A 25,810-nucleotide genomic window follows, 5' to 3' on the forward strand; every position below is an offset into this window, starting at 1 on the left:
CATGCATTAACCAAAACCACCACGAATATGCCAAGATTTACGCTAGCGTAACGAGACAGGGTGATCGGTATGGCCAAAAGGGAATTCACAACGCGCTTAACATTTCATCGCCCAGACCCGTCTACACCGTAGATCCAATGGACACGAACTGTGCGACTTGGAGAGAGAGCTTTATACAGATGAAGTCGGTTCAGTCGGTTCAGAGTGGTTATCATCCGAGGAAATCTGAATGCCCAGCGATTCAGGGATGAAGAGTTGAGACCTCTTGTTATTGGACACCAGACAACAGGAGTCATTTTGCATCAGGGTCTCATGTCACTGCCAGAATTGTTCAAAAATACCAACGTATTGCCATGGCCAGCGCGTTCTCCAGACTAACAAACCCATTGAACATCGTTAGGACCATCTTGATCGTCAGCTGAGACAACGTGTACCATCCCCCAGCGAGCCGACAGGAACTTGAACAGACTCTCTTAAGACGTATTGAACAGGATTCGTGCTGACGTCATCCGTAGACTGACGGCGTCAATGAGTGGATGTGTGCTGGAGTTTATGGATGCCCAGGGTGGTCACACTGAACACTGGAATTTTTGACGGCTTGACTCTTTCGTGGTGAATTGCGGCAAGTGCAGGGCCGGCATTACAATGAATTTAAGTCAATTTATTGGACAATGATTTCTGTTTGTAAAATAATTATCATAACTCTCACATGTTTCATACTTTCAGGTGAAGTCAGTGATGAAAGTTTATACTAACTACACAGCATCTATATTTACACCCAATTAACGATATTCGTACCCGATCATGCTAAGATTCAAATAGAAAAGAAAATGAAACGTTCTCAAGAAGCTTTATTTCTCACCAACCACAACAATAATTCTCACCTGGGCCGCTCGTTGAAAACTCGGTGACGTTAACGGTACACACCACATCAGTGTTAGCAGCAACATGTTCTACACCAAAACTACAGTGACATCAGCGGGCACCATGTGACACCAGGACATCCACCACTTGTCTATGTCCTTCATCTCTCGCCACTCCGGCCGCTGTCTGCCGGTGGTCATTCCTACTGTTGATGTCCACCACATTCAGAGACAAGACAAACTCCACTACCCCCACGTCTCCTCCACCACAGGCTACGTGGAGGATGTTGTTACCGGCATCGTCCACCAGTGACACATCAGCTCCTTCCATCACAAGGAGCTCAACGACATCTCCGTGTCCACGCCTCGCTGCCTCCATCAACGGGGTCCTGCTCCCTCCTCCTCTACAGTTGATGTCCATCAAGTTCAGGGACAGGATCACCTTCACCGTCCCATAATCTCCCCCCTGGCAGGCCAAGTGAAGAAAGCTGTCATCAACATCATCCCTCAGTGACACATCAGCTCCATCCCTCACAAGGAGCTCCACCACATCTTTGTGTCCACGTCTTGCTGCCTCCATCAGCGGTGTCCTGCTCCTCCTCCGTCCTCTCACGTTGACGTCCGCCTGACGCAGATCCAGGATGCTCTTCACCACGTCCAGGTCCCCAGCACAGCAGGCGGCATACAGGTCGAGGGAACGTTGGGGGTTGTTGCGGGAGGCTTTCTGTGTCACTGTAAGAAACTTGTACATTGTACACAAACTGTCACTGTCCATCAATACAATAATGAAATACTTGTACTCTGTACACAAACTGTCATTGTCCATCAATACAATAATGAAATACTTGTACTCTGTACACAAACTGTCATTGTCCATCAATACAATAATGAAATACTTGTACTCTGTACACAAACTGTCATTGTCCATCAATACAATAATGAAATACTTGTACTCTGTACACAAACTGTCATTGTCCATCAATACAATAATGAAATACTTGTACTCTGTACACAAACTGTCACTGTCCATCAATACAATAATGAAATACTTGTACTCTGTACACAAACTGTCACTGTCCATCAATACAATAATGAAATACTTGTACTCTGTACACAAACTGTCACTGTCCATCAATACAATAATGAAATACTTGTACTCTGTACACAAACTGTCATTGTCCATCAATACAATAATGAAATACTTGTACTCTGTACACAAACTGTCACTGTCCATCAATACAATAATGAAATACTTGTACTCTGTACACAAACTGTCATTGTCCTTCAATACAATAATGAAATACTTGTACTCTGTACACAAACTGTCATTGTCCTTCAATACAATAATGAAATGAAATACTTGTACTCTGTACACAAACTGTCATTGTCCATCAATACAATAATGAAATACTTGTACTCTGTACACAAACTGTCATTTTCCTTCAATACAATAATGAAATACTTGTACTCTGTACACAAACTGTCACTGTCCATCAATACAATAATGAAATACTTGTACTCTGTACACAAACTGTCATTGTCCATCAATACAATAATGAAATACTTGTACTCTGTACACAAACTGTCATTGTCCATCAATACAATAATGAAATACTTGTACTCTGTACACAAACTGCCACTGTCCATCAATACAATAAAGGAATGTTTGTAGATTTTACACGTGATGTCACTGTGACATTTAGTGCAGATCTAAGTCTAGAATAGTGCTAATCTTGGGAATGAATACATATTTCAAACTCTGTGTTTCAGAAAACATATTCAGTTTTAGTACAAGGTATATTCAACATATTCACTTGCAGATCTACACAGTACATTCACTGTCTGTCATTACAATACTTATATATGGTTTTTACACTACTGGTCCCCTTGTAACAAATATGTACATCAAAATGAATATCAGAAACTGGTCGGTATATTACTAACATAATGTCCATAGCGATATGAGAACCACAATATGCTACTTGTTAACTCCTTGTTGGCATATTCATGACTTGAGAGTAAAGTTTCCTCGGGTTGTTTAACAAACATTCTTATTACAGTTCTGTGGAGTTCGTGCAACTTTGATGACGGCAACAACGATGATCCCGTGTCATCTGATTTCAACTCTTGTATCAAACTTCAGTCCCTTGAAGAATGTCTCACAGGAATTGAGATCAGAGGTCAGAGTATGTTTTTGTCAGTCACTTTCGAGGCCAGTACGGCGTCTTCCGGGTGGAGTCTGTTTGGGGAGTTTGACGAGATTAGTAATGTGGCCAGCGAACAGTGTTGAGACTATGGGAGGTCACTAACTGTGTTGCTGACATGATTCCACTTCCATTTATCTATTTTGGTCGATATGAAAAATATTCAATTAGAAACATATGTCACGTACACGTGCTTTAGTTAACTGATAAATAACTTATGCCCGATCTGTGATACAACTCTTGGCACTGGCGTGACATTCCAGTACCACAGTCCTGCCTACTGCTCTCACCTCCTTGACGTGAAACAATAACTTATCCTGATCTGTGATACAAGTTTTGACACTGGCGTGACATTCCAGTACCACAGTCCTGCCTACTGCTCTCACCTCCTTGACGTGGAACAATAACTTATCCTGATCTGTGATCCAAGTGTTGACACTGGCGTGACATTCCAGTACCACAGTCCTGCCTACTGCTCTCACCTCCTTGACGTGAAACAATAACTTATCCTGATCTGTGATACAAGTTTTGACACTGGCGTGACATTCCAGTACCACAGTCCTGCCTACTGCTCTCACCTCCTTGACGTGAAACAATAACTTATCCTGATCTGTGATACAAGTTTTGACACTGGCGTGACATTCCAGTACCACAGTCCTGCCTACTGCTCTCACCTCCTTGACGTGGAACAATAACTTATCCTGATCTGTGATACAAGTTTTGACACTGGCGTGACATTCCAGTACCACAGTCCTGCCTACTGCTCTCACCTCCTTGACGTGGAACAATAACTTATCCTGATCTGTGATACAAGTATTGACACTGGCGTGACATTCCAGTACCACAGTCCTACCTAGTGCTCTCACCTCCTTGACGTGAAACAATAACTTATCCTGATCTGTGATACAAGTAATGACACTGGCGTGACATTCCAGTACCACAGTCCTGCCTACTGCTCTCACCTCCTTGACGTGAAACAATAACTTATCCTGATCTGTGATACAAGTTTTGACACTGGCGTGACATTCCAGTACCACAGTCCTGCCTACTGCTCTCACCTCCTTGACGTGAAACAATAACTTATCCTGATCTGTGATACAAGTGTTGACACTGGCGTGACATTCCAGTACCACAGTCCTGCCTACTGCTCTCACCTCCTTGACGTGAAACAATAACTTATCCTGTTCTGTGATACAAGTGTTGACACTGGCGTGACATTCCAGTACCACAGTTCTGCCTACTGCTCTCACCTCCTTGCCGTGCAACACTTCCATCAGCTTCTCTCAATGTGGCGGTGGTTCCCCTCTCCTCAACGTCACTCGAGGCTGAAGAAAAACAATTGGGTTTTAGAAACGACAAGATACTAGTTCTAAACATCATATACAGTTTGTTGAGTAATAGATCTATGGATTCTGAGCAGTTTAGGCTTTGGGCTTGTAACATTTACACCATTTGTGTATATTGTCACTGCCGGGTCTAACTTAGATGCACTTTGATGCCAGTTTTTGTGTTACAAGACCCTGTACTTATAAATACACGCACAAGACCAGTTATATCCAGTTGTTCTTTTTGTTCTGTCATGTTTTAAGTACTAGATCTACACATTATCTTCAGTAGATATTTTTGTATTAGATCTATGTACAGTATATCTAGTTGGTTTCAAATATTAAATCTAAACATAACATATTTAAAATCTTTGCTTGTATGATATCACCCATTCTCTGTTATGGGTCTGAACTCTGGGGCACATCCTACTGTAATACTATTGAATCTGTCCATATTAAATTATGTAAATATGTCTTGAAACTTGGGAAATCCACCTGTATTAATATGGTCTTGGGTGAATGTGGAAGAGTGCCTTTACAGTTTACTTATACAACCAATGCAGTGAAATACTGGTGCAGACTTCTATACATGCCTGACTATAGATTACCAAAACAGTGTTATTTTATGCTATTATCTTTAGACAGGGTAGGACGAAAATCATGGGCAACTAGAATTAAAAATATTCTTTTTCAATTTGGCTTTGGATTTGTTTGGATAAGTCAGGAAATTGGTTATTACAAAATATTTATGGAATCATTTAAACAGAGACTACGTGATAATTTATTTCAATCTTGGCATTCATCTTTGGACAGTAACCGTAAATGTCTTTACTATAAGCAATTCAAATCTTTGCTAAATGTTGAGAGCTACTTGATAAATAATGACATCCCTCAATATTTAAAAACTATATATGCCCGATTTCGGTGCTGTAATTTTAAACTAGCAGTTGAAACAGGCAGATACACTGATGTTGCATATAATGAAAGACATTGCCTGTTTTGTAAATTAAATGGTATCTTCGTTGTTGAAGATGAATGGCATGTGTTTTATATCTGTGATGCATATTCTCATATCAGAAATAAGTACATATCAAAATATTTTAGTAAATGTCCATCACTTATTAATTTTATATCAATATAACAGAGTCAAAATGTTAATATTATCAAGGATGTATGTCTATTTTTATACTTTGTTGACAAGAAACACAGTTCTAAATGAAATATATATGTGCTCTACTTATCATCAATTTATGTATATGTAGTTTGGGCCGGGGGCCTGTTACTGAAATAAAATTCTGTTCTGTTCTGTATAACATGTTCGATGCAATATATTCACTTGGTCTTAAGTACGAGATCTACACAGTCACCAAGAATATATAAAATCAATTAGCCCAAGAACTAAAGCAGAAAGATATTGACGATTGCTTTCTTGTGTGATTCTATACATCATGAATCTAGTCAGATTTAAAACAATCACAAAGTGGTTTGTTTCTGTTGCGATGTCTCGTACATACACTCAAGAATCGCCATTTTGTTAATATTGTTCCACCAGAGACGGTGACATAGTTCAGTAATTGACTATGTCAATTCTGATATCAGGCCCTACCATTGAACTCAACCACTCAACTCTACCATTGAACTAATTCACATAAACCATTAAAACACTGAAACAACTCACACATCCAACGCAAAATCACTCTAACCATCAAACTCTCATTCTTCTTCGCCAAAATATATTGATCACTTGTGTGTTCCAGGTCAACCCCGTAACCATCTAACTCTACCTTTTAAAAATAAAAAAAATGAAAAAAAAAAACGAGAACGAAAAATTCTATCCGAGTTTAAACGTTCTAAATTCTAAACTGATATGGAAAACAATAAGAGTACTAAACAAACTCTTCCACACACACAAGGCCTGACACCTTGACTAACGGTGATATCAATTCATGGATGGAATCGTCCCACAGACATCTTGGATCACACCGCTACGTCTGTTTTGCCATACTAACCCACGTGTACTAAAGTCAGATCAGTAAATGTTATCATGTTCCTGTTTATGACATTTTAGTTCTTGAAACATAACAGTAAATTTACATACATTCCCTATTTAGCTGTGGGGAAAAACAAAAGGTATTCACTCAATATGTGAATGTGATTGATCACATGATGCCTGAGTTGTTCTTTGTTTGTTAACATCAATGTGGCCTCATCGTAAAATGGACTTCCTGAGACAGAGCAGAAACAAGAAGATGACAAAAATCAATGGCGTGTTCGTGTGTTTTCTTCTCCTATCCCTTGGTGTTGAAAAGAAGCTATTAACATTGAAGTGCGCATGGACTTAGTACATCTAGTATATAGAATTTCATACAAAAATATTATTTTCAAATATATAGCAGTTTCATATATATAGCTAACTCTAGACAGTATTTTATAATACAATAAGTTATTGAAAGTTGAGTTTGTTCTGTCGACACTGAGGCTTTTACAATCTCAACCAAAACCGAGGATTGGAGTGTTTTATCTAACTTATAAACCGTCTAAGACAACACTTAATTTCAATTTGTGCATGTACTGAGTAGAAGAACATTGATGGAACAGCCCGCAAATGATGGAACAGCCGGTGTCAACTGGGATGCGACTGGCAGCCAACACCTTGCCCCGCACGCGCAATGCTCGTGCTCTGCACCCGCGCTACCGCGTGTACCCTGCACATGGTTGCGCTGCAAAACTCATTCCTCACAGCGATCCTTCGTAGCGTGAATAAAACCGCCAGGCATGGTTCGAAACCTCGCCAAAGAATCTCAGTTTTCCTCACAGCGATCCTTCATCAGCGTAGTGGATACAAACCGCCGTACCTCTAGAGTAGCGATGGGTTGTGGTTATTCCATAATGCGAAGCAACTGCAAGAACAATAGACAACATTGGCCATAGGTTTATAATAGAGGGACAATACCAGAATATCACACCACTGTTGTCTTTGTAGACTACCGGTGCCCTGCCTTCCATAACACAATTTGCAAATGCGGTTTGTTCTACCATAGAACTTGTTGACAGCTTCACTGAGGTGTTGAATGTTATAGGCCTAACTAACTACACGGAGTCGGGGTCGGACGAGGAATGTCAGGTTAGGAAAGCCCTGTATATCAAAGCGTATTTACATGATATCTTCAGAAAATAAAGAAAGGTTTACAAATTAGGTATATACCCGTTAGCTTCAATGTAGAAAGGAATAGCATATGCCTGATAAAGTCAGCGTATGGAAGGGTATATATCTGATAGCTTCCGAAGATGTGAGATTCACTGCCTGATAGTTTCAGTATATATTAGACTGAGTAAGTTTTACGCTGTTCTTTGCAATATTCCAGCAATATTACGGCGGGGGACAGTATATATTAGAATAGTTATATCAATATAATGAGTCATATTTACCTATTAGCGTCAGTACATTCGATTACTTATCCTAATGCCTCATTGAATAAAGAAATGTTCACCTGTCTCTCTGCAGCCGTCCTTGCTATCTCCGCTGCTCCCCTCGCCATCCGTTCTTCTGTAAACAGTAAAATGCTTCATAACATACCACATCCACTTGAACGTGGTTTTATTCTGTAGTCCATATATTATTTCTGTCCATGTGTAAGTATTCTTAACGCATAGCTAATTATATACAAGCAATATACCAGCAATATAAGAGCTTTGTCATATAATCGTATTTCAGGAAGAGAAGCCAGCGGTTGCCAAGACGTACATTTGGTTGACATTTGAAATATCATGCAAATAATCTGTCAAGATTGTTTTGGCTTAGAAATTATTTCAGTTTTACTTTATGAAGCACACCTTTCATCTGGTCTTGCATTTGCCTCAACTTTTCATCATGCTGTTTCCACATCTATAATAGAGAGTAACACATACACACTAACGTTTTATGGCTTATTGTATGAATATATAAGTATTAATAAGTATTCCTCTTGGAGGAAAGAAATAAGACAAGCATTGCACGCTCTTCAATGATGGGTTATTTGATTTATTTCAATTGACATATAATAGTCTTATAATCTGGGGTTATACCATACCATAGATTTTAATCAATACTCAGTCTCTTACGTTGCTCAATGTATGTTGACAAACAGATCCAGCCATTGTGACGTGAAACATGGAGATCACACAGACCAATTGTGACGTGAGAACATGGAGGATCACACAGACGTGAGAATGAGAACATGGAGGATCACACTGACGTGAGAACATGAGAACATGGAGGATCACACAGACGTGACGTGAGAACATGGAGGATCACACTGACGTGAGAACATGGACGATGAGAAACATGGAGGATCACACTGACGTGAGAACATGGAGGATCACACTGACGAGAACATGGAGATGGAGGATCACACTGACGTGAGAACATGGAGGATCACACTGACACATGGAGGACGAGAATATGGAGGATCACAGACGTGAGATGGAGGATCACACTGACGTGAGAACATGGAGGATCACACTGACGTGAGAACATGGAGGATCACACTGACGTGAGAACATGGAGGATCACACTGACGTGAGAACATGGAGGATCACACTGACGTGAGAACATGGAGGATCACACTGACGTGAGAACATGGAGGATCACACTGACGTGAGAACATGGAGGAGGATCACACTGACGTGAGAACATGGAGACGTCATCACACACAGACGTGAGAACATGGAGGATCACACTGACGTGAGAACATGGAGGATCACACTGACGTGAGAACATGGAGGATCACACAGACGTGAGAACATGGAGGATCACACTGACGTGAGAACATGGAGGATCACACTGACGTGAGAACATGGAGGATCACACTGACGTGAGAACATGGAGGATCACACTGACGTGAGAACATGGAGGATCACACTGACGTGAGAACATGGAGGATCACACTGACGTGAGAACATGGAGGATCACACTGACGTGAGAACATGGAGGATCACACGACGTGAGAACATGGAGGATCACACTGACGTGAGAACATGGAGGATCACACTGACGTGAGAACATGGAGGATCACACTGACGTGAGAACATGGAGGATCACACTGACGTGAGAACATGGAGGATCACACTGACGTGAGAACATGGAGGATCACACTGACGTGAGAACATGGAGGATCACACTCACGTGAGAAGAGAAGAACAAATACAAATACTCACTTGTTCCTTCCATTCTCGTAGCTCCCTCATCTCATCTGGAGATAAAAGTCACTATCTATCATTTCCTGATTTAAACAATGACGCTCGTATTTATTATTCTGGAGATGATACAAATGTCCATATCATACATGGCGTTATAAAGTCCGGGTTGAACAGTATTGCTTCATGAAACATGGGGTGCCTGTTTAACGAAGAAGAACGGACTGAAATAACGCAGTTCTTGTCTGCCTACCGAAACCCTCGAGCAAATAAATTAATTAACTAAAGATAATTTTGTTTATTGTATCATACATACCTCTCAGATGTCGGCTTTGTTTGGCTTGTTCAGATCTGACAGCCTCCAGCTGTAACCAGAAACAATATCCTATCTGTAATAACCATGCTCAATGGTTTGTAGACTGACGTTTAGTTTAGTTTAGTTAAAACATATTTTATTGTCCAGAAAACAACTGGATTAGGCACAAGTGTACCACTTGATGGTCGCCTTCTCCCTAAGTACAGTTGAACATGATATTACATACTGGGGATGTACACTATACAGTGAACATGATATTACATACTGGGGATGTACACTATACAGTGAACATGATATTACATACTGGGGATGTATACTATACAGTTAACATGATATTACATACTCGGGATATACAAGTTACAGTGGAAGCTTGACACTGAGGAAACAAATGCAGTGTTGTTATACATATATACAGTGTTTTACATGATATATACAGCGTGCTGGAAAGTGGAAAATGTGCAGTTTAGTCACTGAATATTTATGATTTTAATAGTAAAAATTAAACTCATTTTAATTAGAATCAAATTGAAAAAAGAAGTCTAAAGTTGGGACATTCAAGAAGTCCTAATGAGTTGGGACATTCAGGAACAAAGGGAGAAATCTAGACTTGCTTCATATAGGACTTAGCAGGGAGGCAGTAGGGACAATAATGTGGTTCAAGGGCTGTGAGACAGACTACATTGCAGGACTTAGAGGGCTAGGCAGTAGGGACAATAATGTGGTAGTAAGAGGGAAAATAAAGGGCTGTGAGACAGACTACATTGCAGGGAGACTACAGTAGGGGCTGTGGTTCAGGGGCTGTGAGACAGACTACATTGCAGGGAGGGCTAGGCAGTAGGGACAATAATGTGGTTCAAGGGCTGTGAGACAGACTACATTGCAGGGAGGGCTAGGCAGTAGGGACAATAATGTGGTTCAAGGGCTGTGAGACAGACTACATTGCAGGGAGGGCTAGGCAGTAGGGACTAGGCAGTAGGGGGCTAGGCAGTAGGGACAATAATGTGGTTCAAGGGCTGTGAGACAGACTACATTGCAGATGTGGGAGGGCTAGGCAGTGCAGAGAGGGACAGTAGGGACAATAATGTGGTTCAAGGGCTGTGAGACAGACTACATTGCAGGGAGGGCTAGGCAGTAGGGACAATAATGTGGTTCAAGGGCTGTGAGACAGACTACATTGCAGGGAGGGCTAGGCAGTAGGGACAATAATGTGGTTCAAGGGCTGTGAGACAGACTACATTGCAGGAGAGGGCTAGGCAGTAGGGACAATAATGTGGTTTATGTGGTGTTTTGTAGACAGGTTTGTGAACCCTATATAATACACGTATATACAACGGAAAAACAGTGTTTTACATATCATTTACAATAGGTTTGTCTGCGTAGCATGCAGATGAATGTAGATGAACTGTACAAGACATCACAGCCCAAACATCATGGAGCTCGAGAGGATTGCTGATATGTTGTTTTATTGTTCATGTTTGTCCTCCTCTTGTTTTTCCTCCTCTTTAACAAGCACAATAGACATGAAGAGTAAAATGACGTCAGGCGAGACCCGCCTGTACTGCTGTGTCCTCACAAAACAGTCAGACCAACAGTCGTGTATTATATCTGGACGTATTCTCATGCCCCAATTACAAGATATAATATCTCACTCTCCGTTAGATCTTACCCAAATGTAATGGGAAGGACGTGTGTACATTTGCCAAGGCAAGACCTGTCTGCTGCTGGGAGTCGGATGTGTGGTGTATAGTGCGAGGTGTTAGTTCAAATCAACGATATTGGGTACTTACTTGAGTCTTTAGTTCTTGCACAGCCCTCATTTCACCTGAAAGTAACGGAAGAGATGAAATATTACTCCTTGAGTTGTGCGATGTAACGCTTCAGAAGTGAGCCGAATTGGCTCGAGTCATGAGAGCCTTCATCGAACTCTCCTACAACACTGGAAAAACACACCAGCATGTGTGCTCAGAACAATCCTACCTGAGGGAATGTGTCCACCTCCTTGTGTTAAACCCGCAGTTGTAGGTCACGTGAGCACTATATAGACAGTCAGACCAGTATAGAGTGGTAGATGTGTCTTATATACTCACATGTTTGTCTATCATGCCTAGATTCCACATGCTGTCTTTGTTTGCTATCATATCTTAACACAAACTTATTTACAATAGGTATGCATGTTTGTATCAAAAGAACAATTGACTTTGCCAGTAACTCGAAATGTGAGAACATTGATCAGAACAAGGCCTTCACATCAGTTCCAATATCAGATGAGTCAAAGTGTCCTAGCTAAACATCAGCTACCTTCATTTCATTCGGAAAAGCTAACCTGACTCTTTTTTCTTCATGTCGTTTTCCAACTTTCCAATCTGCAGATAAGAAAACAATCCAGTTTACTGCAGTGTCAAAAGAGAGGACGTCAGTTCACATCGATATACAACAGTATGACAAGTCAGTCAGGCTCCAGTCCATCACGTTGAGACATATCATTATGATCGGTGGTTTGATGACGGTGGTTGTGTGACGATGTTATAAGTGAGGTTTGATGTGACGATGTTATAATGTGACGGTGGTATTCTGACGGTGGTTTGATGTGACGGTGGTATGATGTGACGATGTTATGATGTGACGGTGGTTTGATGTAACGGTGGTTTGATGTGACGATGTTATAATGTGACGGTGGTTTGATGTGACGGTGGTTTGATGTGACGGTGGTATGATGTGACGATGTTATGATGTGACGGTGGTTTGATGTAACGGTGGTTTGATGTGACGATGTTATAATGTGACGGTGGTTTGATATGACGGTGGTATGATGTGACGATGTTATGATGTGACGGTGGTTTGATGTGACGATGTTATAATGTGACGGTGGTTTGATGTGACGGTGGTATGATGTGACGGTGGTATGATGTGACGGTGGTTTGATGTGACGGTGGTATGATGTGACGGTGGTTTGAAGTGACGGTGGTATGATGTGACGGTGGTTTGATGTGACGGTGGTTTGATGTGACGATGTTATAATGTGACGGTGGTTTGATGTGACGGTGGTTTGATGTGACGATGTTATGATGTGACGGTTGGTTTGATGTGACGGTGGTTTGATGTCACGGTGGTATGATGTGACGGTGGTATGATGTGACGGTGGTTTGATGTGACGGTGGTTTGATGTGACGTTGGTTTGATGTGACGGTGGTTTGATGTGACGGTTGGTTTGATGTGACGGTGGTTTGATGTGACGGTGGTTTGATGTGACGGTGGTTTGATGTGACGTTGGTATGATGTGACGGTGGTTTGATGTGACGGTGGTTTGATGTGACGGTGGTTTGATGTGACGGTGGTATGATGTGACGGTGGTATGATGTGACGGTGGTTTGATGTGACGGTGGTATGATGTGACGGTGGTTTGATGTGACGGTGGTATGATGTGACGGTGGTTTGATGTGACGTTGGTTTGATGTGACGGTGGTTTGATGTGACGGTGGTATGATGTGACGATGTTATGATGTGACGGTGGTTTGATGCGACGGTGGTATGATGTGACGGTGGTTTTATGTGACGGTGGTTTGATGTGACGGGGGTATGATGTGACGATGTTATAATGTGACGGTGGTTTGATGTGACGATGTGATGATGTGACGGTGGTATGATGTGACGATGTTATAATGTGACGGTGGTTTGATGTGACGTGGGTATGATGTGACGGTGGTTTGATGTGACGGTGGTTTGATGTGACGGTGGTATGATGTGACGATGGTATGATGTGACGATGTCATACCACCCCACAATGTCGGTATACCATCTTCATACATACGTCAGAGATCAATAACGTCCTTGTCACACCACCGCCACATTGCCACGTATGACAAGAGCGTTATTGAACTTTGACAGATGTGTGAAGGAGGTATACTGGCAATGTGACTGTGGTGTGACAAGTGTATGACTGGCATAAACTGGCAATATTCTGTCACGAGTGTATGACAATACCGTGACGGATATATGATAAGAATAGAATAACTGTTGAAGATCTTGATGGTTGAATAACAACTTCTTGAGTGGTGTGTGACACAACTATGTAAGAGCTGTATGGCAAGTTGTGATATTGATGAAACTACTGTAACAGGTGTACCGTACAGGAGCGTGGTGCTCATTATATGACGAGATCGATGGTTGTATGACAATATCGGGATGGTACCTGACAAGAAGATGCGGAATATGACACAAGAGAGAGACGAGTTGTATGTTATAACAAGAGCATGACGCACATATATGTTACGAGTGTGGAAGGTTTATGACAAGCATGTGATTGTTGTATAGCAAGCATCTGGCAGGTGTATGACAAGTATTTAACAATGTCATTTCAAGAATGTGACAGGTGTATGACATGGGCGTGACAGAAGCATGCGTTGTGAGATGATGTTACGCGTGTTAAGGGGGGTGAATTCTTGATTGATATTGATAGGGATATGTCTGTTTTTGATGTATCGTAGGACTATAGATATTCTAAAATACGTTTTCGACAAAAGTGTTCACTCGCTCTATAACGAGGAGTGTTATGTCACACAGGCTAATAAATGTTAGGAGGATGGATTGTCTTAAACAAAGTTGTCTTTGCAAAGTAAATGAGTCAGTTTATAATTGATCATGCAATTAATGAGATAATAACCAAAGCTACTTCCTCTCAAACAACTACCACAACACCTCCCACACACACACCACACACACACACACACACACACACACACACACACACACACACACACACACACACACACATTGTAAGGGAGAATGAGATTTCAGTGTGCTTGTATTGTCCCATACTCTGAGGTTAGACTGTCCGCTCGAGTCTTGAGATTATACCACAACATGTGATCGATAAAGAATACCAACCTGTCTATATAGATCTGTTATTTTCTCACGTTCATCTGTAAATAAAAAGACGTACCATGTTTGTACTCACGCATAAATAGAACTTACTGTCTTAACTGAATTAATTATTTCATACAGATCTAATGGTCAGTAATTATAGACAAGAAGGTAATATATACTCACGTGCCACGTCTGTACCGTACTTTTCTAGGACCTGTATCAGCCTCTGCATCTGAAATTGGAAAAATAACATGTGTAAACAAGACCCTGGCCAACATCATGGTGAACAGAAGACATGAAAGTGGGACAGTTGAGATACGTGAAGAAATATTGCTTGTATGAACAGTTGTCATGTCACAGATAATGTCAATCGAAATACGGTATGGGTTCGTTTCAATCAAATATAACATTTTGTCAAAGTAGAACAAATGAAGTTCTATCCACGAGATACCTTTCGCTTCAGAACTGGGATGTCGTCCATCTTATCTGAAAATAAATGATGCAGTTGATGCTGGATGAAGTATTGTTTCACAACTGTGTCAGAAATAGTTGAGGTAAGAGAGTTACCTGCCCGTACAGAAGAGCGGTAATTTGTCAAAAAGTGGTCTGCTGATTTGACAAGAAATAAGTAAAATATCAGCGTTATATGAAGGCGAACTGGGGCTCTTCTGTACCGCTATGGAATGCCGCATCTATTGGGCTCGTTCTTCAAACATGAGCCACCAGGCAAGTCTTCCATGTTTGAAGGGGAGCCCACTTCATGACTGTATATTGTCCTTGAAGCATAGGTTATAGGATAGTGATACCTTGGGCAGTCTTTTCATGTTTTTCTAGCTGATCTTTGACTTCGTCCGTCTGAAAATATTTAAAGGAGAGATTTTGTAATCAATTGTACCCACTGCTCACGTAATGAAAAACGAATGCAGTATTTGAGAACTCTGTTAGGAAACGTATGCCGACATGATTTTACTTACTATTTATTACTTACCTTGGCCATGAGATCGGGTAACACTTCGTTCTCCAACCCTGCACAAAATACAAGGAACAAAAGCATCAGTTTATAAAGTGGCCGTACCTGAGTGAGTCTTTCAATTCAATCGAATGGATTTGTGTTTGGTTTACTTGAATAACACAACCGGTCGCAAAGCGGGTAAGTGTGGTACTCACTTGCTATTTCAGATTTGTGCATCTTTATTTCTTCCTTCAGTTGACCAATCTGGAAACGGATACCAACATGCATCAACGGTTATCATGAGTTACACGACATGTAAGTCAGTCTGTAGAACACATATACAAAATCTTATATGTTGGTGTTTATTAAAGGAATTTTACAGTTACTCTTTAGACAGCCAGGGTATAAAAGCTATATGATGCTTCTAATAAAAGTTAGATAAGTTAACCTATAGAAGGTCTTCCAGAAATATAACACTGTGTTCGTCTAGAGGATCAAACAAAACTATGTAAATAAGATACATGTTTGAAGAGGAAGTGGTAGGATATATGTTTCGTTAAGCCATAAATGGGTTGTTAAAACAGTTCCCTCCAATCTGTTCCTGAACATGGCCCAGGAGTTTCGGTTTCAACAGAGCGCCCTGTTCCCTGTTACAGTGTACGGTGATACAGAGTTTCGGTTTCAACAGAGCGCCCTGTTCCCTGCTACAGTGTACGGTGATACAGAGTTTCGGTTTCAACAGAGCGCCCTGTTCCCTGCTACAGTGTACGGTGATACAGAGTTTCGGTTTCAACAGAGCGCCCTGTTCCCTGCTAGAGTGCACGGTGATACAGAGTTTCGGTTTCAACAGAGCGCCCTGTTCCCTGCTACAGTGTACGATGACACAGAGTTTCGGTTTCAACAGGGTGCCCTGTTCCCTGCTACAGTGTACGATGATACAGAGTTTCGGTTTCAACAGAGCGCCCTGTTCCCTGCTACGATGAAGTGTACGATGATACAGAGTTTTGGGTTCAACAGAGCGCCCTGTTCCCTGCTACAGTGTACGGTGATACAGAGTTTCGGTTTCAACAGGGTGCCCTGTTCCCTGCTACAGTGTACGGTGATACAGAGTTTCGGTTTCAACAGAGCGCCCTGTTCCCTGCTACAGTGTACGACGGTGATACAGAGTTTTCGGTTTCAACAGGGTGCCCTGTTCCTGCTACAGTGTACGGTGATACAGAGTTTCGGTTTCAACAGAGCGTCCTGTTCCCTGCTACAGTGTACGGTGATACAGAGTTTCGGTTTCAACAGAGCGCCCTGTTCCCTGCTACAGTGTACGATGATACAGAGTTTCGGTTTCAACAGAGCGCCCTGTTCCCTGCTACAGTGTACGGTGATACAGAGTTTCGGTTTCAATGGGGCGCCCTGTTCCCTGTTACAGTGTATGGTGATACAGAGTTTCGGTTTCAACAGAGCGCCCTGTTCCCTGCTACAGTGTACGATGATACAGAGTTTCGGTTTCAGAAGAGCGCCCTGTTCCCTGCTACAGTGTACGATGATACAGAGTTTCAGTTTCAACAGAGCGCCCTGTTCCCTGCTACAGTGTACGATGATACAGAGTTACGGTTTTGACAGAGCGCCCTGTTCCCTGCTACAGTGTACGGTGATACAGAGTTTCGGTTTCAACAGAGCGTCCTGTTCCCTCCTACAGCGTACGGTGATACAGAGTTTCGGTTTAAACACAGCGCCCTGTTCCCTGCTACAGTGTACGATGATACAGAGTTTCGGTTTCAACAGAGTGCCCTGTTCCCTGCTACAGTGTACGATGATACAGAGTTTCGGTTTCAACAGAGCGCCCTGTTCCCTGCTACAGTGTACGGTGATACAGAGTTTCGGTTTCAACGGAGCGCCCTGTTCCCTGCTACAGTGTACGATGATACAGGGTTTCGGTTTCAACAGAGCGCCCTGTTCCCTGCTACAGTGTACGGTGATACAGAGTTTCGGTTTCAACAGAGCGCCCTGTTCCGTGCTACAGTGTACGGTGATACAGAGTTTCAGTTTAAACACAGCGCCCTGTTCCCTGCTACAGTGTACGATGATACAGAGTTTCGGTTTCAACAGAGCGCCCTGTTCCCTGCTACAGTGTACGGTGATACAGAGTTTCGGTTTCAATGGGGCGCCCTGTTCCCTGCTACAGTGTACGATGATACAGAGTTTCGGTTTGAATGGGGCGCCCTGTTCCCTGCTACAGTGTACGATGATACAGAGTTTCGGTTTCAATGGGGCGCCCTGTTCCCTGCTACAGTGTACGGTGATACAGAGTTTCGGTTTCAACAGAGCGCCCTGTTCCCTGCTACAGTGTACGATGATACAGAGTTTCGGTTTCAACAGAGCGCCCTGTTCCCTGCTACAGTGTACGATGATACAGAGTTTCGGTTTCAACAGAGCGCCCTGTTCCCTGCTACAGTGTACGGTGATACAGAGTTTCGGTTTCAACAGAGCGCCCTGTTCCCTGCTACAGTGTACGTTGATACAGAGTTTCGGTTTCAACAGAGCGCCCTGTACCCTGCTACAGTGTACGGTGATACAGAGTTTCGGTTTCAACAGAGCGCCCTGTACCCTGCTACAGTGTACGGTGATACAGAGTTTCGGTTTCAACAGAGCGCCCTGTACCCTGCTACAGTGTACGGTGATACAGAGTTTCGGTTTCAACAGAGCGCCCTGTACCCTGCTACAGTGTACGGTGATACAGAGTTTCGGTTTCAACAGAGCGCCCTGGTCCCTGCTACAGTGTACGGTGGTACAGAGTTTCGGTTTCAACAGAGCGCCCTGTACCCTGCTACAGTGTACGGTGATACAGAGTTTCGGTTTCAACAGAGCGCCCTGTACCCTGGTACTGTGTACGGTGATACAGAGTTTTGGTTTCAACAGAGCGCCCTGTACCCTGGTAAAGTGTACGGTGATACATGTTACACTTGCAGTGTTATATATCCACTGACTGCACAGTGTCTATTACTAGTCATAAGTAGAAGTGCTACTTTACCTGATCTTGGACGTTTGGTGTGTCCTCCAAACTAGCTGCAAGTAGGACGGAATCCACAAACTATTGACACAGGGAATATATTTCTAATTCAAATTAACATATTAATAATCTTTGTTCTAGACTAAGATAATTTTGTTCATATGTCTAATATCCTGTAAGCTATATACATCATGAGAAAACATCCCCCACAAGCAAACAAAATCCCCTAATATTGCTTACCGTTACATTGGTGTTGTTTAATGTCGTTTTCCAGTTCTTGTATCTGTAATGTTAAGGATCGATAAAAACACAGAAGTCTAGCCAGCCAACATTTTAATACATAATAAAGTATCACTAAACAACATGTCGGCACAGGTTAAACATTGGTTGGCCGACAACATTTAGTCAGTGCTCAGCTGTGAACATCTGTTACAGAGAATGATTCTAGTAAACTGTGTGTCTCGATACTCTTTGACCTGATAATAATAGTCGTGAATTTATTTCAACATGAAACTTCTACTCACCTTTGATTCCATATCTGCAAAAACACAAAAAATATCATACCAGCATTGATATCGCACACATACACAGTATTGGAGCATAAAAACATGAAACATAAAATAAAATGATCTCCCCCTCTGTTTGAAGACTAAACTGAAATATGCACACTTATAGATCTATAAACACTGCTCAGATGACAAGCATACAGCCAATCGTGGCCAGAATAACACGGAAGATATAATCCATAGAACAAACCGAATGCTTCCACTATATGCACACTTACCATTCAATTGGCGTTGATGTATCTGCATTTTGTTTTCTAAAGTCCTGAGCTGTAAACAGAAATGACATATTTTATCAAAGTATCATTTCCATTAAGTGTTATGTTCAAGTGAACTGGGCTGTTGCATATGCAAGGAATGCTTATGAAACAATGGTTATCTAGCCATCACATCCTGTGGTTATGAAGCAATGGTTATCTAGCCATCACATCCAGTGGTTATGAAGCAATGGTTATCTAGCCATCACATCCTGTGGTTTTGAAGCAATACTTACCTTGCCATCACACCCTGTTATAGTAGGGCATCAACACAAGGATACTTTTCAAGATAATATTTCAACGTAACACTTTTATCCAAATATGGGTGTACATTTAAAGTAAAGGCAATTAAGCTGCTGACTGCAAATACGTGTGGGAGAAATTAGCTGTTCCTTGTCTAAATGCGAGTCCACATCTGATTTCCTCTGATCATTATGTTCATGTACTTAACTATGAAACAGATCATGGTTATTAAACGATATCAGATCATAGATATATCTGAAACTGACGTCAAATGTCTTGTCAAAGTTACTTTGTTTTGATTCACATGATTTTCTGACAAAAGTTTTACTCTAAATTAGATGGTATGAGTGAAGACTTCCAATATTCAATATACTTTATTCTCAGGACGATTTAAGTGACATTTGCTTTCCATCTAGATTTAGACCTTTTACTAAAGATGACTTGGTGAACGCATGTCTAATCTTGATATTCGTTCTGAAATCTTCCAATCAACAACAGAAGACGGCGTAAGGAAAGCTTTCAGAAAAATACAACCAATATAGAAATTTAAAATGCAAATAAAGTGGATGAACTATATTCTTTCAAGGCTTCTTTCAAAAGAAGGAATAAAAATGTCATATTTATGGTTCAGAAACGTTTAATAAAACAGTCATAAAACTAAACCTAACACAAAAAAACATGTAAAGAACTACATTGTCCAATAGTTAGACGTTCAATAGTTTAAAAGTGTTAGAGTAAATTTCAAATTAATGATGTGAAACAGTCAAGATGTCAAGATATTCCTCAGATATTTGAAACTTTTCAACAGGCTCTGAATAATAGTTTATTCTATTACACAGCTTAAACCGTAGCAGGTAACATGGCGTGTCTGTGGTCAATGTGCCGATACTAACATGGTCAAGATAAACAGCTGCCCATTTATTGTCCTCCAGCGCTACGTATCTACTATTGCCATTATGCACTATAGCTATGTGGGGTGGTGTATTTCCCAACACTCATAACTACCTATCAATACTTCCTGCGAGAGAAGCTGCTTTTCATGTACAATGTAATATTATTGATATAGCCACGTCCCCACAACCTAGTCGTAAATGCCTTTACCTCTTGTTGAGTCAATTAGAGCATTTCCGAAAGGATTTTACAGTTTATGCTTTTTCCGAAGTGTAAACTCATCTCATGAGGCGTGTCAATGTGTATGGTGATTGTAATCATTTCGTCTTGACAAAACAGGAATATTCAAGAGCAAATGTGTAGGCCAGTGTAGGTCAGTAGGGTCGTTTCATAAATTATTGAAACATTCATACCTGCAACGTGGAAGTAATGAATTAGACGTAACTGGCATATAATTGTTTTAATGGTTGAGAGAAATAGTATGCTGAAATTGTTCAGGGGCTCTATAAAATTCAAAATGTGTTGTCAAGATATGCCCTGGGAAGCGAATGCAGCTTTCACCCGAGGAGAGTTGTCATGTGCTACAGTTCCATGTGGCCCAGACAGCAATGTTCCATGTGGCCCAGACAGCAATGTTCCATGTGGCCCCGACAGCAATGTTCCATGTGGCCCAGACAGCAATGTTCCATGTGGCCCAGACAGCAATGTTCCATGTGGCCCAGACAGCAATGTTCCATGTGGCCCCGACAGCAATGTTCCATGTGGCCCAGACAGCAATGTTCCATGTGGCCCAGACAGCAATGGTCCATGTGGCCCAGACAGCAATGTTCCATGTGGCCCCGACAGCAATGTTCCATGTGGCCCCGACAGCAATGTTCCATGTGGCCCAGACAGCAATGTTCCATGTGGCCCAGACAGCAATGTTCCATGTGGCCCAGACAACAATGTTCCATGTGGCCCAGACAGCAATGTTCCATGTGGCCCAGACAGCAATGTTCCATGTGGCCCAGACAGCAATGTTCCATGTGGCCCAGACAGCAATGTTCCATGTGGCCCAGACAGCAATGTTCCATGTGGCCCACACAGGCAGGGACTCAAGCTGTAAGACGTCAACGCTGTGTACACGGTAACCAGTTAAGTCGAGAAGCCTGATTCCCTTTGGCCAACCCTCGTCACAATCAGTCTTCTGAACACATGACCAACATGATCCTACAAACACATCGGTTCATGAAGCCATTCTCCCCTCGAGAACACCTTCATCCAGTACGTGTAAAACAACTCATACCACAATAAAACACCATCATCCCATTCTGTGACACTGCCCGTGCTTGATACTAAACCATGTATCATTACGTGGATTTGTTCGTTGTATGTTCTTAAGAAATATGAAAATCTGCACAGATACTAGTTTTTGTATATCTGGCCACTTCAAGCGACCTTGGCACAAAGTTATGAAGTGTTCTATACACAGGCGGTCTAAGAATGTTGAGATATATGTTTACCAATGCATTCGTTACAAGTAATTAAAGTAAACAATACTTACGTTCCGTTTCAGAGCGGCCTCGGTGTCTGTAAACAATAATTTGTGGTGAAACTCAACATGTTATCCACATTTTCGTAGGAAAGTTCATCAATCCCGCCCACTTTCACTTTACTGAGAACATCAGTAGGTGCAAGCACTGTCAAAACAACAACATATAATATACCATAATATATACATGATGGTGTGATACTGTGAATACCATCATACTGCGAATACTGGGGTACTAGTATATTGAACAAGGAGGCATTTGTTACATTCTTACCTTTGTAGAAGACATTTGTGACGTTGCTGCCAACCGCACCATGTACAACCCCTGCAGCAATTGCGGTGTCGGTTCTGGCGTTTGTCCCCGTCGTTGCTGCAACAGTCATGGTCTGAACTTTGGGAAGTGTGACATGACCAGATGGGCTAAGTGTTTCTGGTCTGTCATCCTTGAGTTTGGCCTCAGTATCCAGTCCTGGGATTTGCCCCTCAGTCAGCCGCGGTGGTTGACTCATGCCTGTTATCTCCTTCCCAACTAAAACTCACAATACCTGTAAAAACAGTTGCATTCAAATGTAAGCTATATTGTACGCTATGCAGATATCTTGTGCCACTAAACACAATCCTATGTTCAATGTGGAGCACCCACTTACCCCATGTTACACCTTGGGCGGCGATGTGATCTGTTCACCAGGTGGAAGCATTCAACATGTTTATTATCGTAAATATTGCAGGGACTTTGTATTCGTACATTTCGATGATGAGACATGAATATTTTTCTTGATTCTCATTTTTTTAAATTCTTATTACTATTTTTCGCATTCTTTGGATTTTGGAAGCGTCTGATTAAAAAATTAAATAGTGTGCAACTATGAAACAAAAAGTGTTACATACATCATTACAGGAAAACGCAATAAAAAAAATCCAGTGCTTAAAGTCTGATCAAAATTAAAATATTGTTATAGATAATCAGAAATACTCATTGAAATTGTTGTTGTACATATATATATATATATATATATAGAGAGAGAGAGAGAGAGGGCGGAGGATATTCCATATAATGCAAAGGGGATATCTTATGAGCATTAGGAGAGAACTTCACGCACGGTGTTTATTATTCATATTTATATATTTCAATATATTATTGACAAAGGACATCTTGCAGCAAGAGCACAAAGGCTATGTTTCCTACCATGTTGTACCATGAAGCATTTAGTGTTAGGTCGCATAGTCCTGCAGTTGAATCATATTGAACTTATGTCGCAGTTAAATACCTGATAGGAATAGATTATCATTAACTTGATTATATTGTAATTTATGTTTCATGTTCCTGTATTTTAATCATAAAATCTTGCTACCATCATTTCCAGAAAATTAAACTAACATTTTTACTGCTGTATTATTTCACTAAAATCTGCATTGCAAAAGTGCAGAAATTTGTGCAAATTCGTGAAAGACGGTTACCGCAATTAACTTTGGGTAGGAGAGTCAGCACGCCCGGCCTTGTTATTGGCTCAACATAACGCATGCAGTAGTTTTGAATGACAAGCTGTACCCGTGTCGCCAGTGCTTACAAGAGAGGCTGTAAGGGTGTATAAACTGTATTCGGTCTTCTGTTAAACGTCCCCCTGAAGCGTTGGTTTTGTCTCGCTCGCTGTGTGTGTGTATGTGTGTGTGTGTGTGTGTGTGCGTGTGTTGACGCATAAGAAAACATCACGTACTTGGGTTATTGCAGGTGATTGGTTGGGTTTGTTTGTGTTTAACTATAATGTTTAGTAGTAGACATATTGTGAATGCAGACCGCGTCCATGTTAACATTACCATTAAGCCAGCAGACTTACCCTCATGAGGCGTCTCCTCCGAGGTCCGGGTGTGTGGCTCTCCCCACCACACACGTCCAATGCACACCGTCGATGCAGTGAAACACCGGGCCGAGTTCACAGTGTCACATCAACACACTGCTCGGTACAGTTAGACAGGTGTTGGTTTATAGAGAAACTGTGGTGTGGAAAGTACGTCCTAAATACTACGCTACGCTCTCCCACTTTATCCGTGTATTGTACATTCGGTACACTTCGTTCCTCTACGCAATCTGCAAGAAATATGAGCACGCCAGTCCGCTGACACGCTTGAGGGAGCGAGGCCATTGTGCATACAGCAACATACTGCTCACTGACGTAGAGACACTGACAAACACTCGCAAGCGCAGACAGTACCTATTCCAAATACTCGTCACTATACTGACACCCGGTGTTACAGTTCAGCAACACACAGCATGCCGGAATTGCTTGGAAAATGCTTTTTTGACTTCAATATCAACATGATGAATTTGACACAAGATAAAAGCTCATATATGATACAAGTACGACTCTACCTAGTTGGATACTGAAGCTCAGATGAAAAAATGCACTTGAGGGGTGACTGTATAGGCGCAAATTTTGAAGTTCTAACAACATTCGGATTCGGGATGGGTTCGAACCCCAGAAACACCACACCCACCCCAACCCACCCCTGGATCAGCTAATGATCTTGTTCACCCATAGAAGTTTCACTTCGTGTTTGAGCACTGAACTGGCAACATACAACTTGATATCTCTGCAGAACAATTAACTTCAAATTTATACCATTATTTCATACTGGAGAAACACAGGGGCAAACCTCTCGTCAGCTATGACAGGGTTTACTGTAGAATGTGTAAACCCCTAATTTTACAAAGTTGTTAACAAATCAGTCACATATAGGGTCGTGTCAAAATCAAAACCAGGTCAAAAACACAAACTGGATAGCTTTGATAAGGTATCATACGCCGTGCAGTTTATAAACTGTGTGAATGCAAAATCCCACCGATGTGTGCTAAAATACAAGATGAGTTCAAAGATACAATACATGTCTCGAAAACAATACTTATTAGAAATGGGGTTCAGGTACACCAAGAGGGGAGATGACAGAGCTGTGTTTAGAGAAAAGTACTCAATCCTGTCCATTGGATCAGTTGAATAATACCGCAAATTGGGGTTTCAAGTTATATACCTTGATGAAACCTGGTGTAATATAATTCACTCAACCGATCGGATGTGGCTTCCTTCACATTGTTCAAAGGCACCAGTGTTACCAACAGGCAAAGGTAGACGCCTGATCATCTTGCATGCTGGTACCCGTAGCAAGGGACTGATTGGGGGTTGTGACTTTGTTTTTGAGGACAAGAAATCTGATGGTGATTACCATAGCGAAATGAATGGGCAGGTATTTTTGGATTGGTTCGAACATCAGCTTTTACCGCAGCTGGACGAACCAAGCGTTATGATTTTGGATGACGTCAGTTACCATAACCTGCGTGTCCCTGGTACCATCACACCCACCATGAGCAATCTCAAGGCTCGGTTGCAAAATTTTCTCACTACCTGTAACGTGCTTTACAGGCAGTCAGAAACAAAGCCCCGGCTCATGCCAATAGAAAGCCAATAGAGTACATCACTGACGAACTAGCTGTGAAACAGGGCCACATAGCTCTGCGTACACCAGTACGGCACTGTGAGCTCAATCCCATCGAGCTGATCTGGGGTAACTGTAAGAATCTAGATCTGTACACTATCGCTCCTTCAGTACTGTTATATTAAGAGACGTGTACAGAT

At 41.7% G+C, this 25,810-nt stretch overlaps 1 protein-coding gene across 1 annotated transcript; it reads right to left on the bottom strand.

The window, feature by feature from the left end:
• Positions 1–831: 831 nt before the first annotated feature.
• Positions 832–24,302, bottom strand: LOC124265746 (spindle pole body component 110-like). The gene is made up of 22 exons (XM_046700572.1): positions 24,020–24,302; positions 22,459–22,729; positions 22,197–22,222; positions 19,484–19,532; positions 19,224–19,237; positions 18,940–18,982; positions 18,721–18,755; positions 15,914–15,962; positions 15,735–15,772; positions 15,553–15,601; positions 15,198–15,232; positions 14,930–14,978; positions 14,768–14,802; positions 12,207–12,246; positions 11,671–11,705; positions 9,884–9,932; positions 9,589–9,623; positions 8,227–8,278; positions 7,884–7,939; positions 6,096–6,102; positions 4,318–4,392; positions 832–1,595 (listed from the first exon to the last, which is right to left on the bottom strand). The coding sequence occupies exons 2-22, from the start codon at positions 22,691–22,693 to the stop codon at positions 976–978; spliced, it is 1,626 nt and encodes a 541-aa protein (XP_046556528.1). The 5' UTR covers positions 22,694–22,729; positions 24,020–24,302; the 3' UTR covers positions 832–975.
• Between the last annotated feature and the right edge of the window lie 1,508 nt (positions 24,303–25,810).

Source organism: Haliotis rubra, unplaced genomic scaffold, assembly GCF_003918875.1.
Source record: "Haliotis rubra isolate DU_JTF1 unplaced genomic scaffold, ASM391887v1 Scf1216, whole genome shotgun sequence".
NCBI classification, from domain to species: domain Eukaryota; kingdom Metazoa; phylum Mollusca; class Gastropoda; order Lepetellida; family Haliotidae; genus Haliotis; species Haliotis rubra.